At 68.5% G+C, this 17,161-nt stretch overlaps 1 protein-coding gene across 4 annotated transcripts in view; it reads left to right on the forward strand.

The window, feature by feature from the left end:
* LMF1 (lipase maturation factor 1) overlaps nt 1–17,161 on the forward strand; it is a 91,248-nt gene that overhangs the window by 54,878 nt on the left and 19,209 nt on the right. For all 4 annotated transcript variants that reach the window (XR_011384472.1, XR_011384471.1, XM_070064187.1 and 1 more), the window contains exons 4-5: nt 258–406; nt 13,220–13,285. Coding sequence is in view for 2 of the 4 variants with exons in the window: in XM_070064187.1 (XP_069920288.1) it covers nt 258–406; nt 13,220–13,285 (215 nt within the window). In the remaining 2 variants the exon portion in view is untranslated. The remainder of the gene's footprint in view (nt 1–257; nt 407–13,219; nt 13,286–17,161) is intronic.

Here is a 17,161-nt window from a genome sequence, read left to right on the forward strand (position 1 = left end):
GCTGCGTCCCCTGGGAAGGGTGGCCCTCACCGTGTTCTCTGTGTGCCCTGGAGCTGTGCTGTGTGGCATCGTGTGGGGGGCCTCCCTCCCAGGAAGAGGGCTCTGAAGCCCCCAGGCCCAGGTCCTCGGTGTCGCTGAAGTGCGCGGTGACCTGCAGACGCACCTGGGTGCTGCTCAGGCCTGGCCAGCGGGACCTCTCTGGGCGCTGTCCGGCCCCCGTCCACGCGCCCCCAGCCGTCTCGTTCTTGTCGTTCTAGGATGGGAATCCCAACTGCTGGAGACCGGATTCCTGGCGATATTTTTGTGCCCTCTCTGGACGCTGGCCCGCCTGCCCAGGTCCACCCCCACGTCCCGGATCGTCCTGTGGGGCTTCCGGTGGCTGATTTTCAGGATCATGCTTGGGGCGGTAAGCAGCTCTTCTCTCTCCTCAGAACACGGCGCACATGTGTGGCCGCCTCCCTGCTGACTGGCCCGTGCGGCTGCGTCTCCCGCTGCCACCAGCTCTGAGCTCGCACCGGCAGGCCACGCTCGTGAAACACCCCGGCCGTGGGTCTTTTTCTCGGGGAGCCGTCCGGGACGGGCTGTTGGTCCCTCACTTTCCCGAGAGCTGGGACCTAGGTGACAAGTCCCCGCGCAGAAGTGGGAAGCAGGCATGTGTGCGGAGTGCGGTTCCCAGCCCCGGGAGAGCCGCGCTGCCTGCCCGGCCGTCCGACTGCCCCATCGGCACCGGCACCAGCCGCCTGCTGGTTTGGGCGTCTCCCTCAGCGCTGGGTGTGCCCAGGTCGCCGTCATGCTCGGGGGCCGTTCCAGGCTGTGCCGTGCCCCTCCCATTGCCTCCGCGCTCGTGGCTTCTGTCCTGTGGTCACGTGGAGGGGCGTGTCCTCCTGCCCTGGATGCCGCAGTGGTGACCTTGAAGGTGTAGAGCCCTTGTCTGAACCTGAGGTGCCGTCTGACGAGAACTGTCACAGGATGTTCCTTTTCGCTGGGAATCTCCTCCGCTGGTCGTCCTACAGATCTGTCCTCTAGTGTCTGGGTGGGGGAGCGGTCACAGCCACGGCACAGGGGGCACGGCTGACCAGGGCCCGGGCATGGGGGCCGCAGGGGGCACAGCTGCTCCCGCGCGGGGACAGGCACCGCCGACCGGGTCCCCCTGCCTTCCGTCCGCTGCAGCTGCAAATGTCCTGCGTCTTGCCCTGCCTGCCTGCCCTGCCCTGGGCTGGGCTGGTGGTGAGTTTGTGGCCAGCTGCAGGCTCCGTGATGGCCACAGGCCCTTCCTGACACGCGCTCCCAGGGGCAGCTTCCACCTGGCCCATTCCTGACCCTCGCGCTGGCCACTGACTCAGTAGGGCCCGCCCCGGGAAGCGGTTTCCTGCTGGGATTGGGTGTTTGTGAGGGGCCCACGCAGATGCTGCCTCTCCCCACGCATCCGGGTGCCCGTGTGTTCTGTCGGGGGCTCAGGCCTCTCCCCACACATCTGGGTGCCCGTGTGTTCTGTCGGGGGCTCGGGCCTCTCCCCACGCATCTGGGTGCCCGTGTGTTCTGTCGGGGGCTCGGGCCTCTCCCCACACATCCGGGTGCCCGTGTGTTCTGTCGGGGGCTCGGGCCTCTCCCCTCGCATCCGGGTGCCCGTGTGTTCTGTCGGGGGCTCGGGCCTCTCCCCACACATCTGGGTGCCCGTGTGTTCTGTCGGGGGCTCGGGCCTCTCCCCACGCATCTGGGTGCCCGTGTGTTCTGTCGGGGGCTCGGGCCTCTCCCCACGCATCTGGGTGCCCGTGTGTTCTGTCGGGGGCTCAGGCCTCTCCCCACGCATCCGGGTGCCCGTGTGTTCTGTCGGGGGCTCAGGCCTCTCCCCTCGCATCCGGGTGCCCGTGTGTTCTGTCGGGGGCTCGGGCCTCTCCCCACGCATCCGGGTGCCCATGCGTTCTGTCGGGGGCTCGGGCCTCTCCCCACGCATCCGGGTGCCCGTGTGTTCTGTCGGGGGCTCAGGCCTCTCCCCTTGCATCCGGGTGCCCGTGTGTTCTGTCGGGGGCTCGGGCCTCTCCCCACACATGTGGGTGCCCGTGTGTTCTGTCGGGGGCTCGGGCCTCTCCCCTCGCATCCGGGTGCCCGTGTGTTCTGTCGGGGGCTCAGGCCTCTCCCCACGCATCCGGGTGCCCATGCGTTCTGTCGGGGGCTCGGGCCTCTCCCCTCGCATCCGGGTGCCCGTGTGTTCTGTCGGGGGCTCGGGCCTCTCCCCTCGCATCCGGGTGCCCGTGTGTTCTGTCGGGGGCTCAGGCCTCTCCCCACACATCTGGGTGCCCGTGTGTTCTGTCGGGGGCTCGGGCCTCTCCCCACGCATCTGGGTGCCCGTGTGTTCTGTCGGGGGCTCGGGCCTCTCCCCTCGCATCCGGGTGCCCGTGTGTTCTGTCGGGGGCTCGGGCCTCTCCCCTCGCATCCGGGTGCCCGTGTGTTCTGTCGGGGGCTCGGGCCTCTCCCCTCGCATCCGGGTGCCCGTGTGTTCTGTCGGGGGCTCGGGCCTCTCCCCACACATCTGGGTGCCCGTGTGTTCTGTCGGGGGCTCGGGCCTCTCCCCACGCATCTGGGTGCCCGTGTGTTCTGTCGGGGGCTCGGGCCTCTCCCCACGCATCTGGGTGCCCGTGTGTTCTGTCGGGGGCTCAGGCCTCTTCCCACACATGTGGGTGCCCGTGTGTTCTGTCGGGGGCTCGGGCCTCTCCCCTCGCATCCGGGTGCCCGTGTGTTCTGTCGGGGGCTCAGGCCTCTCCCCACGCATCCGGGTGCCCGTGTGTTCTGTCGGGGGCTCAGGCCTCTCCCCACGCATCCGGGTGCCCGTGTGTTCTGTCGGGGGCTCAGGCCTCTCCCCACACATCTGGGTGCCCGTGTGTTCTGTCGGGGGCTCAGGCCTCTCCCCTCGCATCCGGGTGCCCGTGTGTTCTGTCGGGGGCTCAGGCCTCTCCCCACACATCTGGGTGCCCGTGTGTTCTGTCGGGGGCTCAGGCCTCTCCCCACGCATCCGGGTGCCCGTGTGTTCTGTCGGGGGCTCGGGCCTCTCCCCACGCATCCGGGTGCCCGTGTGTTCTGTCGGGGGCTCGGGCCTCTCCCCACACATGTGGGTGCCCGTGTGTTCTGTCGGGGGCTCGGGCCTCTCCCCACACATCTGGGTGCCCGTGTGTTCTGTCGGGGGCTCGGGCCTCTCCCCACACATGTGGGTGCCCGTGTGTTCTGTCGGGGGCTCGGGCCTCTCCCCACACATGTGGGTGCCCGTGTGTTCTGTCGGGGGCTCGGGCCTCTCCCCACACATGTGGGTGCCCGTGTGTTCTGTCGGGGGCTCGGGCCTCTCCCCACACATGTGGGTGCCCGTGTGTTCTGTCGGGGGCTCGGGCCTCTCCCCACACATGTGGGTGCCCGTGTGTTCTGTCGGGGGCTCGGGCCTCTCCCCACACATCTGGGTGCCCGTGTGTTCTGTCGGGGGCTCGGGCCTCTCCCCACACATGTGGGTGCCCGTGTGTTCTGTCGGGGGCTCAGGCCTCTCCCCACGCATCTGGGTGCCCGTGTTCTGTCGGGGGCTCAGGCCTCTCCCCACACATGTGGGTGCCCGTGTGTTCTGTCGGGGGCTCAGGCCGCTCCCCTCGTGCCCCAGGTGCCCGTGTGTTCTGTCGGGGGCTCAGGCCTCTGTGGGGCGTCCCCTGGGCCGTCCTCACACCTTAACCAGCTGCGCCGAGCCGTGCGTGCCGCCCCAGGAAGGGCTGCGGGATCTCCCCGGCGTGAGCTCCTGAGGCCTGCTGCTGTCGTGTCTGTGGTCTCACGCCGCTGTGCTGTCGCCCCGGCTCCAGTCTGGGGGACCCTGGGTCGGGCTTCAACCCCGAGCTCCCACTTACCCACTTAGCTCCCAGCACAGGGCTGTGGGGGCATCGTCCCCAGGCTGGGAGCTCTGCCTCCCCCCCCACCCATGGGACCACGGTGCGGTCTCCTGGGGCCCTGGCCGGGGCTCAGCAGCTTCTCCACATCCTGCTTTTGCCACGTGAGCCCCACGAGCCGCCTGTCCCAGAAGCACCGTGGAGCCCGAGGGCATCTGTGGCCTTCAGCTCCGCCTCTGAGCTCCTGAGACCAGGTCTGGGGGGGGCCCTGGAAGCGGCTGGAGGCACAGCCCCCTACGCAGGCCCAGGGCTGCACTGGAGCGTGGGTGGGTGTGTGGAGCCTGGCGGAGCCCCGGCCCCGGCCCTGCCCCAGGGCATGGTGCTTCCTCTCAGTCCGGTTCCACCTGGTCAGGAAGACAGACAAGGTGTGAGACGCTGGCGCTCTGCGGGTGCACGGCCGCTGTGCCGACACCGTGCGCAGGCCCGGGCAGTCCTCGCCTCCGCTGACTGCAGCCTGCGAGTGGCACGTTTCAGACGGCTCCGTCAGGCGGAGGCGCTGCGCTCAGGAGAGGGGCCGTCAGGCTGCCCTGTGGGAGTCCGTGGAGCCCCGGATGCCTGGCGGGACGCGGCGGCCATCGTGGCTTCTGAAGTGCCGCCGTGGCGTTGGGCCGACTGCTGGCACCGGCTGGGTGAAGTTAGACGCGTGAGAGGAGCGACGGCTTGTGTAGGCTTGTGCTGGGAGCCTCTCGACGAGGAGGGCCACGCAGACCCGCGCAGGCACCGGCGGCCGCTGGGTGGGCGCTGGGCAGAGGAGCAGCTGAGGCCGTTCGCTCGGAAACCAGCCCTGCGTCTGTCGTCGGGTGAAGCAAGCGACAGGGCCGAGAGGCGCGACAGCGGAGCGGGGCGGAGGGTAGGACCCGTGCTGTTCCGTGAGACCGCTGTGGAAATGTTCCAGGGTTCCCAGAGCCGCACGGGCTGGTCCCAGGACGCTGCTGCCTGCAGGCCTGCGCACGGCTGGGGGCCCGCGGGACAGGCAGCCTGGACAGCCCCGGCCCGCTCGGTGTGGTGCGGCGACAGCCACGCCGCGCACCCGTGGTCCGAGACGGCTGCAGAGGCTGGAGCGGCAGCACTTCCTGAAGACGTCACAGTGCCCCTGCCATCCTGGGCGCTCAGTGACCTCGCGTGCCAGGGACCATGGCCACAGAAGGGACGTGTACAAGGTGGCCTTCCCCAAGACACAGCTCTTCCGTTCTTCAGGGGCACGGCTGAGAAATGTGCGGGCAGAGCCACGGATGGACGCTTCACGCCACGGGCCGACAGACGCCACCACAGGCCGACAGACGCCACTGTATGGCCCTACGATACCCGACAGACGCTGCAGCCGACACGCCGCTGCACAGCCCCGCGATACCCGACAGACGCCGCGGGCCGACAGACGCTGCTGCACGGCCCCGCGATACCCGACAGACGCCGCGGGCCGACAGACGCTGCTGCACGGCCCCGCGATACCCGACAGACGCCATGGGGCCAGGGCCCCACATCAATAGGACATGGACCTGTGGCTGCAGGATGCAGAACGAGAGGGGCGCCCCGCTCTGCCCCCTGCCCTCCTGCCCAGTACCTCGCGTCTCCTGTGTCCAGAGACCGATGTAGGGTGTGGCTCCCAGCCGAGCCGACCTGCTGAGGTGCTGCAGCCCCCGCGCGCCACGTCGGAGCAGCGGCACGCGAGGCCCAGCTCTGCCCCGTCCTGCAGGTGCACCAGGGAGGCCGTGGGGACGGCTCAAGCGCTTCTGTCCCTGCCTCCGCGTGGCGGACTTGGATGGAGTTCCTGGTTTTGTTTTTGTTTTAAAGATTTATTTGTTTATTTGAAAGAGTTACACAGAGAGAAGGAGAGTACAGAGAGAGAGAGAGAGAGGTCTTCCAGTGCTGGTTCACCCCCCAACTGGGTGCAACAGCTGGAGCTGCACCCATCCAGAGCCAGGAGCCTCTTCCGGGTCTCCCACGCGGGTGCAGGGCCAGCACTTACACCATCTTCCACTGCTCTCCCAGACCACAGCAGAGAGCTGGGTCAGACGTGGAGCAGCCGGGACTCACACTGGTGCCCATATGGGATGCCGGCACTGCAGGCAGCGGCCCCACCTGCCACGCCACAGCACTGGCCCCATGAGTCCCTGGTTTCTAGCTGTGACCTGGCCCAGCCCCAGTTGTTGTGGGCACTGGGGAAGGAGTGCGTGAGTTAGGAGAGCTCTCCAGCTGGCCGTCTCCGTCTCTGACATTGAAATACATGTAAATACATAAATTTCAAAAAAGTCCATCAGCCGGAGAATGTAAACCAACGGTGCCGAATTCTTGCCCCAGATGCTGCTCTGCAGTACCAAGGCACCAGCCACGGCTGTGGAGGGAGCCGCTGGCCGCAGAAGGGCCTACACTGACAAGCCACTTCCACGGCAGGCTCTGGGGGCTGGGAGGAGGCGTGCCCTGGACGAGGGCCGCGGTGCAGGTGTGAGTCCCCGACTGTCCTGGAGCCGGGCGGGAGCGGCCCAGCCAGCGGCCAGCTCCCCACGTTTGCTTGCTCTCACTTGCCCCGGCCCCTGCGAGGCTCTGAGCTCAGCAGGGCCCTGCAGCCCGAGGCCCAGCGCAGGATGGGGCCGTGGGGTCTGTGTCCTCGCCCGGTTGTTGGCATGGGAACCTGGCCCCTGACAGGCTGGTAAGGAGGGGCTGACATGTCAGCGAGAGCGCGCGTGTGGCCGGGCAGCCTGCGGGACACCCGCTGTCCTCAGGCCTGGTGCCGCCTCCCTCCGGCTGCCGCTGGTGAGCCTGGCCACGCAGCCCTCACCGCTGTGCCCGTTTGAGCCGCACCCCTTTCTGTTCCGGTGGTGGTGAAGGGTGCGGCTCCCTTTGTGCTGCTCGGGAAGGTCCTGTCGAGGCAGAACCGTGCAGCGCGTCGTGTTCCCGTCTGCTAAGCCTGTAGCCGGACCGGGCCGCTGGACGCCGTGGGGGCCGAGCAGGGGTTCTCTAGGCAGCACGCGGACCGAAGCTGCCGGGGGCCGCAGTCTGGGCGTTGAGACGAGGGAGGGGAAGATGGAAGCCCACAGGGAGAACGGTCCTGAGGTCGGACTCGAGCCGTCGCTGGAGCCTGGCAGGCGGTGACGGGTGGGTGCTGTCCGAGAGGCAGCGTGAGGCCACGGGGCCATGTGGACGTGCGGGGCCCCTGAGCTCTGGGGAGGGCAGAGGCTTAAGGGCACGGTCTTACCAAAACCGAGACGGAGCAGAGAAGGGAAGCGGCCCTGTGGCTGCGGGAGAAAACCATCGGGAGAGAAGACTCCCGGGCCAGCTGGCCCGGCGTGAGCTCACGACGGTGAGCGTGACAGGGAGAGGACAGCCGTCGGAAGGAGCGAGCTGCATGGCCGCCGGGTGCGGACGCGGCCTGGGGCGCGCTGCCGCGGGAAGATGGAGCTGCCCACGTCGCCCACAGCGGGGACGGGAGAGGGCCTTGTGCTCTGCCCCCGCACACGCGGAGCCCTGCGCCCACTCGGGACAGACTCAGAGCAGGGTTCGGGGAGGCCGCCCACCCGTGGGGCCCCTCTGCAGTCCCACAGCTCGGGTTTCTTGGTGGCGGCAGGAGGCAGGGCGCCTGTTCCCACCACTCGTGTTCAGCCTCGTCTCGGGCTCCTCCTGCCATCCAGACAAGCACGGGGCAGGCGGGCAGAAACAAGCCGGCATTTGCATGGGGATCGTGTGAAACCCACCATCAGGAGCAGAGGCACACGCGGTCACCATCACCATCAGGAGCAGTGGCACACACCGTCACCGTCACCATCAGAAGCAGTGGCACACACCGTCACCGTCACCATCAGGAGCAGAGGCACATGCGGTCACCATCACCATCAGGAGCAGTGGCACACACCGTCACCGTTGCACATGGCCACTGTCACTCAGTCACCGTCACACGCAGCCACCGTCCCGTGGTCACCGTCCCTCGCGGTCACCATCACCATCAGGAGCAGTGGCACACCGTCACTGTCACTACGTCACCGTCCCTCGCGGTCACCGTGCCTCGCGGTCACCCTCAGGAGGAGGCACAGCCGAGGCAGCGGCTGCAGCGGTCCTGACGTCCGAGCACCTGCACGACCAGGGCAGATGTTGGCAGTCTGGGCCCCGGCGGGGGCTCCTGGTGTGCCGCGGCCTCCTGCTCCCACAAACCTGGGAGGACGCGGCGATGGTTCACGTGACGATCCCGGCACCGTGTGGAGGACGAGGTTCCTCCTGGGCTCCCGGCCTCCACCGTTGCCCGAGTGTGGGGGTGAGGCAGCAGATGGGAGCCGCCTCTGCCTCTTCCTCCCCCACAAAGGGTTCCCTTTTTAAGGTTTCCAGTTTACTGACTAATTTGAAAGAGTTACGCAGAAGGAGGAAGAGACAGAGAGAGGTCTTCCATCGCCCGTTCACTCCCCACATGGCCACGATGGCTGGGGCTGGGAACAGGTGGAAGGCGTCGCCTGGTGGGGAGGGAGGGGCCGAGAGGGGTGGCTGCACAGACAGAAATGGGCCGGAGGCAGGCCAGGTGGGCAGGGCCGAGGGCTGGCACCTGCAGCCTCCACTCCTGTGCCACAGGCTCCGCCTCGGCTCCCGGCCACTGCCACAGCTCCACCAGCTCCAGTTCTCCCGGCTGTAGGGCAGCTCTGGGTGCCCACGGGCCCCTTGGTGTGGCCAAGTGGTCCCAGCAGCCTTAGACCCTGTTGTGCGGCTGGCAGCTGCCCATGGGGACAGGGCTAGGGAAAGCAGCTGTGTCCTCAGCCCCAGAGCGGCACTAAGCGTGTGTGATGGGCTCTCTGCACGTGCCGGCTGGACGTCTTCACGTGTTTGCTTCACACGCCTGCAGGCTGCAGCCTCCCGGACGCCGGGACGGACCTGAGGTCTCCTGACGGAGGGAGGGCCGCCGAGACAGCTGCCGGTCAGCAGCGGTGCAGCCAGTGTGCCCTTGCTGACGCCGCCGATGGCTGCCCGGCGCTGGATGGGCCAGCGCTACCTTAGAAGGCTGCTTCCACGTCGGCGTGTTCCACCCAGCACCTTCCGGAGACGCCGCGGCCCCCGGGAGTGTCAGGCCAGCCGGTGCGGAGTGCCCACGGCGCCCCGGGAGAGCGGCTGGCTCGGAGCCCCTGGAGCCACGCTGACAGGTGCCCGTGAGGACCAAGGCCAGGCACGCTTGTCCCCTCCCTGGGGGGCTCACCCTGCTGCTCACCCCTGCGCTGGAAGGAGAGCGGTGGTTCTGACTTCACCTCGTGTTAGCTCGGCGGAACTGAAGGAGTCAGCGGCCGTCCGCCGTCCCGGCTCAGGCGAGCAGGTGGCGTCTGTAGTGTGCCGGCCCCGCCCCCCGCTGCAGCCCCCATCCCAGGCGAAGCCGTCAGGAGCCCTTTGTGCTGCACAGCCGTGGCGGGAAGGCCGGAGCCCCTGACGCCCGCCAGGGACCTTTCTCCGTCAGCACCACTCCTTGCAGCCCCCCAAGTCTGTACTTGTGGGCAACGTCGTGGCAGCGGACGGAGGACCTGCAGGGCCGGGGCCAGGACCGCAGTGGAGCCCCACAGCCGGCCCGAGCAGCTTCCGTTCCCAGGTCGTGGCTCAGCGCCGGGTGATCCCGTGACGGGGCGGCTGCAGCATGGGGTTGGGGCTGAGTTTCTGTCCCCCGCCCTGACCCCCCCCCCCCCGTGTTAGGAAAACTCAGCAGACGCGGGCTGTGCGTGCGGCCGTCTCACCGCAGCCGGTATTGGAGCCAGTCCATGACGAGGGGCGCAGGCTGCGTCCTTCCCTGGAGCTGCTGAGCCTTGGGCTGGCTTGGGGTCACGAGTCGTCGTGTTTTGGTGAAACTGCAGCAGTGGATGTCCTGGGTGACCAGGGCTTGATGCGCGCGCCGGCTCTGACAGCGAGGGCCCCCGACCCAAATCAGACGGAGAAGGAGCCGTGCCCAGGCGGGAGGCGGACAGGTCTTTGCTGAATCCCAGAACACTGAGCCCCAGGCCCCGCCCGGCCAGTGTTTGTGGCCAAAGCTCGTGGCACAGGCGGGGCATGCGGCGCACGCTCAGGTGCATAGCTGTGCACTTTGGGGGGGGCGGGTGTGCCGTAGGCCCCCTCGTTTACTGGGCCGTGTTTTCCGGGACTTGGGAGTACACATAGCTGCCCGGAAGCGCCAGGGGCTCACTGCAGGCGGCAGGAGAGCTCCCCCGGAATGCGGGAGTGGGGGGCGGGGCCGGGGCTGCCCTCAGAGGGGAGCTTTGTCCTGCCCTGAGGGGCCGCCTCTGTGCGTGTGTGCCCAGAGGGCTGTCTCGGCAGGAGAGCGAGGGCCAGGCAGGGGCCAGTGGGTCTCGGGAGAAGCTCGGTGCCGTGCGTGTGTCTAGTCCGGACACGTGTCACTGCACTGGCTCTGGGAGCTCGCGGGGCCGACCTCCTGGGGGAGGCGGGCTGCTTTGCTGGGACAAGCCCGGGACCCCGAGACCCCGCCTGCCCCTCGGTGCTGGCTCAGGCTGCAGGGCCGACGAAGGCCTTCCTGATGGCTGTCCCTGTCGAGGAGGTGCAGTGGCAGGAGGTGGTGTCCCGGGCAGCAGGGCCTGACCCCGAGACGTGCGGTCAGCCTGGCTTCTCCGTGGCACTGCCCCCAGCCGTGTCAGCTGGGTGCCTGTGGCCCTGGTGGTACTGGCGGTGTGGGCCCTGGGCAGTGCCCTGGTCGGATGGCCACCGTCGGGGGTGGGGCACCTGCACCGCACGCTGCGGGGCTGGAGGCTTCGCCAGTGGCCCGAGTGGCCCGGGGCGCGCTGCAGGTCACTCGGCTCCTGTGGGTCTGGCCTGTCTGTGCCATTTTTTTCATCATCAATTTTGGGCTGTAAAAGGCTCAAAGAAGGCTTTGTTCCTTTGGCACTTACTCCGGGGGAAGAAAATCCGTGGAAAGTCTGACACGTGAGCTGCGGAGAGGAACCGGGCCGGGAGGGGCGCAGGCTGAGAGCTCTCGGGTTCTACGTGTCTCACGTCAGCCTGGCGTTGAGTGACACGGTAATTGCTCTGTTTTTTCTTCTTTCCTGGTTTGACTCTCCAGAGAGCCCCACTCTCTGCTTCTGAGGGTCTGGGGCTGAGCTGGAGGCGGGGAGGGGCTCGCTGGCGGGCGCCTGCTGTCCACGCGGGCCTGGGTCTGCACCGCTCCCTGGTGCCTCTGGGGTCTCCACCAGCCCGGCGTCCAGCGACAGGACCCTCCCCTTTCACAGTCAGCACACTTGGAGGCGCCGAGTGCAGCCCGACTCCAACTCCCGGCGCTGCTCGCGGCTCCCCCGGGATGGGGATGGTGGCAGCCGGCTGAGGGCCGGGGTCTGAGCTTGGGCCCACCACGTGCAGGGAGACCGGGGGCTGTGGGTCATGGCCCCTCCAGAGCAAGGTGCTAGAGTCCCCTGGAGTCGTGTTTATAGACCCCCCCCCACAGGGCTGCACAGTAGGTGGTGTCGTGTGCAGCCCCTGCCCTGCCTGGGCCGTCCCCTGACCCCGGCCCCCTGGGACCCCCCATCCTGGCTCCTGTGCTGCCAGGCGCTGGGTCAGTGCCCCGTGCTGCAGGGAGGGGCTGAGCCAGCTCTTGGTACAGCTGCAGCTTCTCCCAGCTCCCACACGCCTCCCATCCCCTAGTCCTGCAGCCCCGGCGTCCTGCACACATCTGGCACTGGACATGCCCCTTCTCCCACAAGACCGCCCCGCCCAGCTCATCTGCCTGGGCAGCTGTAGAGAACCTGGTGGCACGTGCTCCACCCTGGGCCCCCTCAGAGCCCCCGCCCAGGTGGTGCGGTCATTAGGTCGGTGCCCTGATGAGTGGGACCCAGAGGGACCCCTCGACCCTGCAGTGCAGACACAGCCCGCCTGGGAGGAAAGCGCCCGCCGTTTGCAGCCCCGTCTGTGGCTCTCGGCAGTGCCAGCAGAAGCCCTAGACCACCCCCACCGCCTCTGCTGTCTGCGCCTCCGATGTGCACCCCCAGGGATGGGGTCCTATTCCTAGGGGCCACTTAGCGGTGTCTGCTGGGGGGGAGTGGCTGGGGGAGTGGGGGGTGGTAGGTGGGTGAATGGGTAAGTGGGTGAATGAGTGGGAGGTAGTGGGTGGGTGAGCAGGTGTGTAGATGGTGTGGTAAGCAGGGGTGGGGGTGGGTGAGCACGTGTGTGGGCGAGTGGGTGGTTGGGGGAGTGGCTAGGGGAGTGGGGGGTGGTAGGTGGGTGAATGGGTAAGTGGGTGAATGAGTGGGAGGTCGTGGGTGGGGGAGCAGGTGTGTAGATGGTGTGGTAAGCAGGGGTGGGGGTGGGTGAGCACGTGTGTGGGCGAGTGGGTGGTTGGGGGAGTGGCTAGGGGAGTGGGGGGTGGTAGGTGGGTGAATGGGTAAGTGGGTGAATGAGTGGGAGGTAGTAGGTGGGTGAGCAGGGGCTGGGGGGAGTGGGGGGGTGAGTGAGTAGGTGGCTGGGGGAGTGGTGTGGATGATGTGGGTGAGTGAGTGGGTGGTTGGGGGAGTGTGGGTGGGGGGTGGGGGAACAGGTATGTAGATTGTGCGGATGAGCAGGGGCTGGTTGAGCGAGTGGCTGGCTGGGTGGGTGGGGGTGGGTGAGCAGGGGTGTGGATGGTTGGGGGGGGTGAGTTGGGGGTGGGTGGGGGTCCAAGGGCACCTGCCTGGGGTGTGGCTGCAGGACCCACCCTCACCAGGGAGGCCTCCCTTCTGTTCTGTTCTCTCTGCTCGCCCGTCAGAGGCGAGTCGGGCCGCATCTCTGCCTCAGGCAGTGTGTGTGGTCCGGTCCTGGCGGGGGTGCTGAGGCTGCCGGTGCCCGGGAGGAAGTGGGCGTGGAGGAGAGCCGCCCTCGCTGGCCTCTGTGTGCATGGCCGAGGACCGACTGCTCAGCGGAGCCCTGCCTCCAGCCGCGCTGCCTTGGGCTTCCGTGCGGCCCAACCCCAGGGGCTCCCGGCTGCTCTCAAAGCTCCTGCCGTCCCCCCCACATCCTCCTGTGAGGCGAGTCCCTGCCCGAGCCGTGCTCGGTTCACTGGGAGAGGCTGCCGGCCCGCGTGGGTGTCGTGTGGGAGCTGCTGAGCTGTGGCCGGGGCAGCCCGAGGAGGCGGCCGTGTCGGTGAGGGTGGGCGCATCGCTGTGACGGAGAGGGGCTGCGCCTGCCGCGTGTGCTGTTACCGTGCCGGTCAGACGCTCTGTTAGAGTTCTGCCGAGTAAACCCACTCGCCCACAGGTGCCGGGGGGACACGCTCCCCTCCTGGGCCGAGCGCCTCCCGAGGGAGCCGTGGTCCCCGCGAGCTTGTTCGTGTGCTGCCTGCCGGCCCGGGGCCCACGCCAGCCTCACCTCTTCCTTGGCAGGGCCTGATCAAGATCCGTGGGGACCGGTGCTGGCGAGACCTCAGCTGCATGGACTTCCACTACGAGGTAAGCAGCCTGTGCAGCCGGAGCCCGGGTGCCGCCCTCGGCCCTGCACACCCGAGCGGGCTCACCTGGCAGCCTCTGTCCAGGTAGGACTCTGTGCCCCCGGCCAGGTGAGCCCGTGCCTGCTGCAGGTTCTCCCTTGGCTTATCGGGGATGCCCCCTTCCTTTCCTGGTCACGAGGGGTGTGTGGCCCACCTGGTGCCAGGCCCGGCCGGTTCATTCTGGTTTTCCCCGGCACTGCCCAGAGCTCTGAGCCAGGCTGGGCCATTCCTCCTGGAGGCTGTAGCCGCCCCTGTGCCCCTGAGGCAGGTGCAGCGCTGGGGCCACGCCCGGGCCGCAGTCCCCCACCTGGACGTGAGGCAGGAGCCACCCTGCTGGCCCCCTCCCCGTCACTGCTCTCACCGCGGCCCGTGCCTGCACCCAGGTACACGGGCAATGCTGCCCCGTGGGGCCATCCGGGTGTCTGACGGGCCAGGTCCAGTGTTCAGTGTCTGTGCTTCCTGCTGGGCTTGCTCGGGGCACTGTGCTTCCGGCTCGATGGGGGGCGAGTGGTGCCCACCCTGGGCGTGCTGCTGGGTGGCCTTGCTGACCGTCGGCCGCTCCTCTGCTCTCCGGTCCCGAGTTCCTGGTGTCGCAGGCGCCACCTCTGAGCGTGCGGGAGGGCACTGAAGTCCTCGCCGGCTATGCCTGCGTCACAGGAACGCCCCCCGGCCTGGGCAGCTGTGGCGGGGGAGCAGCCCCCGGGGACAGGCGGTGGGCACCGGATGTGGCCGGGTGCCAGCAGCTGTTCAGTTGGGCCACGGCCGTAGTTTGCAGCCCAAACCCGCGATGAGGCCAAGAGGCTCGGCACGGTCCGCACAGTCTGGGACGTCCCTGTCACCTCCAGGTGTCCGCACACCTGGCACGGGGCAGCGCCCAAGTTACAGATTTGGGCAGGAGTGGGAGAGAGCCCCAGAGGTGCAGGCGTCTACTCCCCGGGGCGTCCGGTGGCCTGGGCTGTGGGTCTGCTCTGAGGGTCTCGGCGTCCTCTCCTGGGGCTGCCTGAGACACGTGGGGCCAGAGGCGCTCCCGGGAGGACAGCCCTGTCCCCAGAAGCCGCGCCAGGCGCCAGCGTGCGAGGGGCCGGGGGTCCACGCCCGTCCGCCGGGAGTCAGCCCCCGTGGGGGTGCTGCTGGGAGGTGCCGGGTGCTTCCAGCACCCAGGAGCCCACACGCTGCCCCGTGCAGTCGAGGTCTCTGCGTGGCGCCGCTGCCCCCAGCCCCAGCTCGGGCTCGAGAGACAGGCCTGTGCCTGTGCCGGTGGACGCTCGGCCCGGGTCTGCCTCGGGTGATGCGGGGCGGGGCCAGCAGCTGGGAGACCGGGCATGGGGAGGGTCCTCCTGGTGGGCAGTGGGCTCCGATTCCTGGGACTCGCCGTGGGTGTTGGGCGTCCCTGGGCAGAACTCCCTTATTGGGTTCATTGCCGGCATTCCCAGCGCAGGTTCCCAAGCTGAGCTGGGTCAGGGTTCACAGCAGGGAGAGCTGCAGTCACCTTTGACCAGGCCCAGGGACCTGATGGCCCACGTGCCACGCGGGATCCAGAGCCCGGGCGGAGCACCAAGGCGCCACAGCCAGGCCTGGGCTGCCTGGTAGGCCCTTGTTGCCGCAGACGCCTCTGCCGGGTGGTGCTGTGCACCGGGTTGGTGCTCGGTACCCAGGCTTGAGGTAGGGAAGGAGCCGGGACCCCTCCTCTTCATCTTGCTGGGCTGAAGGGCTCGGGAGGAAACTCCTGCAGGGCAGTTGTCCGCGTAGCCACGGCACCGCGTGCTCCCCACCCGGCAGCTGCCCCGCTCCCGGCTCAGCGGCCGTCCCCAGTGCAGCAGCCAGCTGGCAGCAGATCTGGGCTGTCGTAAGAGCGAGCAGTCCTCGTGACGGGGCCCCCGGTAGGTGACAGGTGGCCAGCACATCAGGCGGTGGCGGGCAGTTAAGGGGGCTCGCGGCCGAGGGGGAGCCCCGCCTCTCCTGTTCTTGCCCTGACTCCGCCTTGACCTGGCGGTCGGACAGAGGCCCTCCTCCCGGCCTGGTGGCCAAGCGCTGGTGGGTTCTGTACCCAGGGCCCTGCAGGGGGCGCCTGCGTCAGCCCCACCCCGACCTGTGGCCTCGTGGTCTGAGGTCCAAGGCTCGTCTACTATGTCTCCATCTTTCGGAGTCAGATGAGGAGTCCAGGAGTGAGGGCTGTCTGTCCGGTTCTCAGGGGGTCCACGACCCGGGTGCCAGGATCAGTGCCTGTGCGTACAGGAATACAGCAGGTGCGAGGACCTTCCTGGCCCTGACACACAGGCTGGCCGCTTCCTGGACAGGCTGCACCCGGGTCTGCCCCCCACCGCCCACGCCTGCCCCCACCGCCCACGCCCGCCCCCACTGCCCACGCCCGCTCCCCACCGCCCACGCCTGCTCCTACTCCCCACCGCCCACGCCTGCTCCCCACCGCCCATGCCTGCTCCTGCTTCCCACCGCCCACGCCCGCTCCCCACCGCCCACGCCTGCTCCAGGTCCCCACCGCCCACGCCCGCCCCCCATCACCCACGCCTGCCCCCCACCGCCCACGCCTGCTCCAGGTCCCCACCGCCCACGCCTGCTCCAGGTCCCCACCGCCCACGCCCACCCCCTACCGCCCACGCCTGCTCCAGGTCCCCACCGCCCACGCCTGCTCCAGGTCCCCACCGCCCACGCCCGCCCCCCACCGCCCACGCCTGCTCTGCAGACCCACAGATGGCCCCTGCACTTGACAGCCCGAGTCCCAATCCGGGTTCCTGTGCCCTCCTGGGCTGGAGGATCTGTGGGGACAGCTCACAGAACTTGAACCCATTGCTCTCTGGAGCCTGTGTGGTGGAGCCACAGGGACAGGTGTCAGATGTGGCTGTGTCCCCCAGGCACCCCGGGCCACCTCATTAGCATAAACCAGGTGTGAACCCCAAGGCCCATTGGTGAGCACTCTGCAGCGCCCTCAGCCCCCGCCCCGGCTCAGCCTCATGGGTCACGAGGGGTGCCATGTGCTCACCCCACCCTTGCAGGGCCCACTGCTCACTGATGGCCTGGAATTGGCGTGTCGCACCCTCGTCACATCGGAAGCTGTCCGTCAGGCCATCCTCGGGTGGGGGCATCCCAGGGCCAGGTCATCCCACGAGGGGCCCTCTGCCCCCTGCACTGGCCACGTGGTCGCTGTCTGATATGGGGGACCACCCTTCCTTGGAAGACCGGGTGTGACCATGTGGCACCCTCGGGTGTCGGTCAACCACTCACTGAGGGTCCTGCAAGCCTCGGGGCCACGACGTCTGGGGCCCTGGCCTCACACGGTAGCAGCCCCGCCCAGCCCAGGGGTGCCCGTGTCACAGCCGTGGAGTCGTGAGTCCCGCAGCCTGACCTGTGCACTGTGGGCTCAGCCGCAGACTGGCCCCGGGACGCCTTAGCTCCCTCAGAGGGGAGAGAGCCAAGTGCCGCGGCGGAGTGGGAAGAGCCGGCAGTCGGAGCAGGGGCAGAGCCCTGGCTGGAGCCTGCAGTCGGAGCAGGGGCAGAGCCCTGGCTGGAGCCTGCAGTCGCACGCTTGCGTGCCTGTGTCGCACACACACACACACACACACACACACACCCCCGCCGTGCGCGTTCATTGGGTCTGAGCATTTTAAGTTGGGACTGCGCGGCTTATGCAGCCTGTCTGTCAGGCATTGCCTTCTTACCCTCGCTCTGCACCCCTGGGCCACGCTGGGAGGACAGCCGCTCACTGCACCCCTGGGCCACGCTGGGAGGACTGCCACTCACTGCACCCCTGGGCCACGCTGGGAGGACTGCCACTCACTGCACCCCTGGGCCACGCTGGGGGGACAGCCGCTCACTGCACCCC

This window comes from Oryctolagus cuniculus, chromosome 19, assembly GCF_964237555.1.
Source record: "Oryctolagus cuniculus chromosome 19, mOryCun1.1, whole genome shotgun sequence".
Taxonomy (NCBI): domain Eukaryota; kingdom Metazoa; phylum Chordata; class Mammalia; order Lagomorpha; family Leporidae; genus Oryctolagus; species Oryctolagus cuniculus.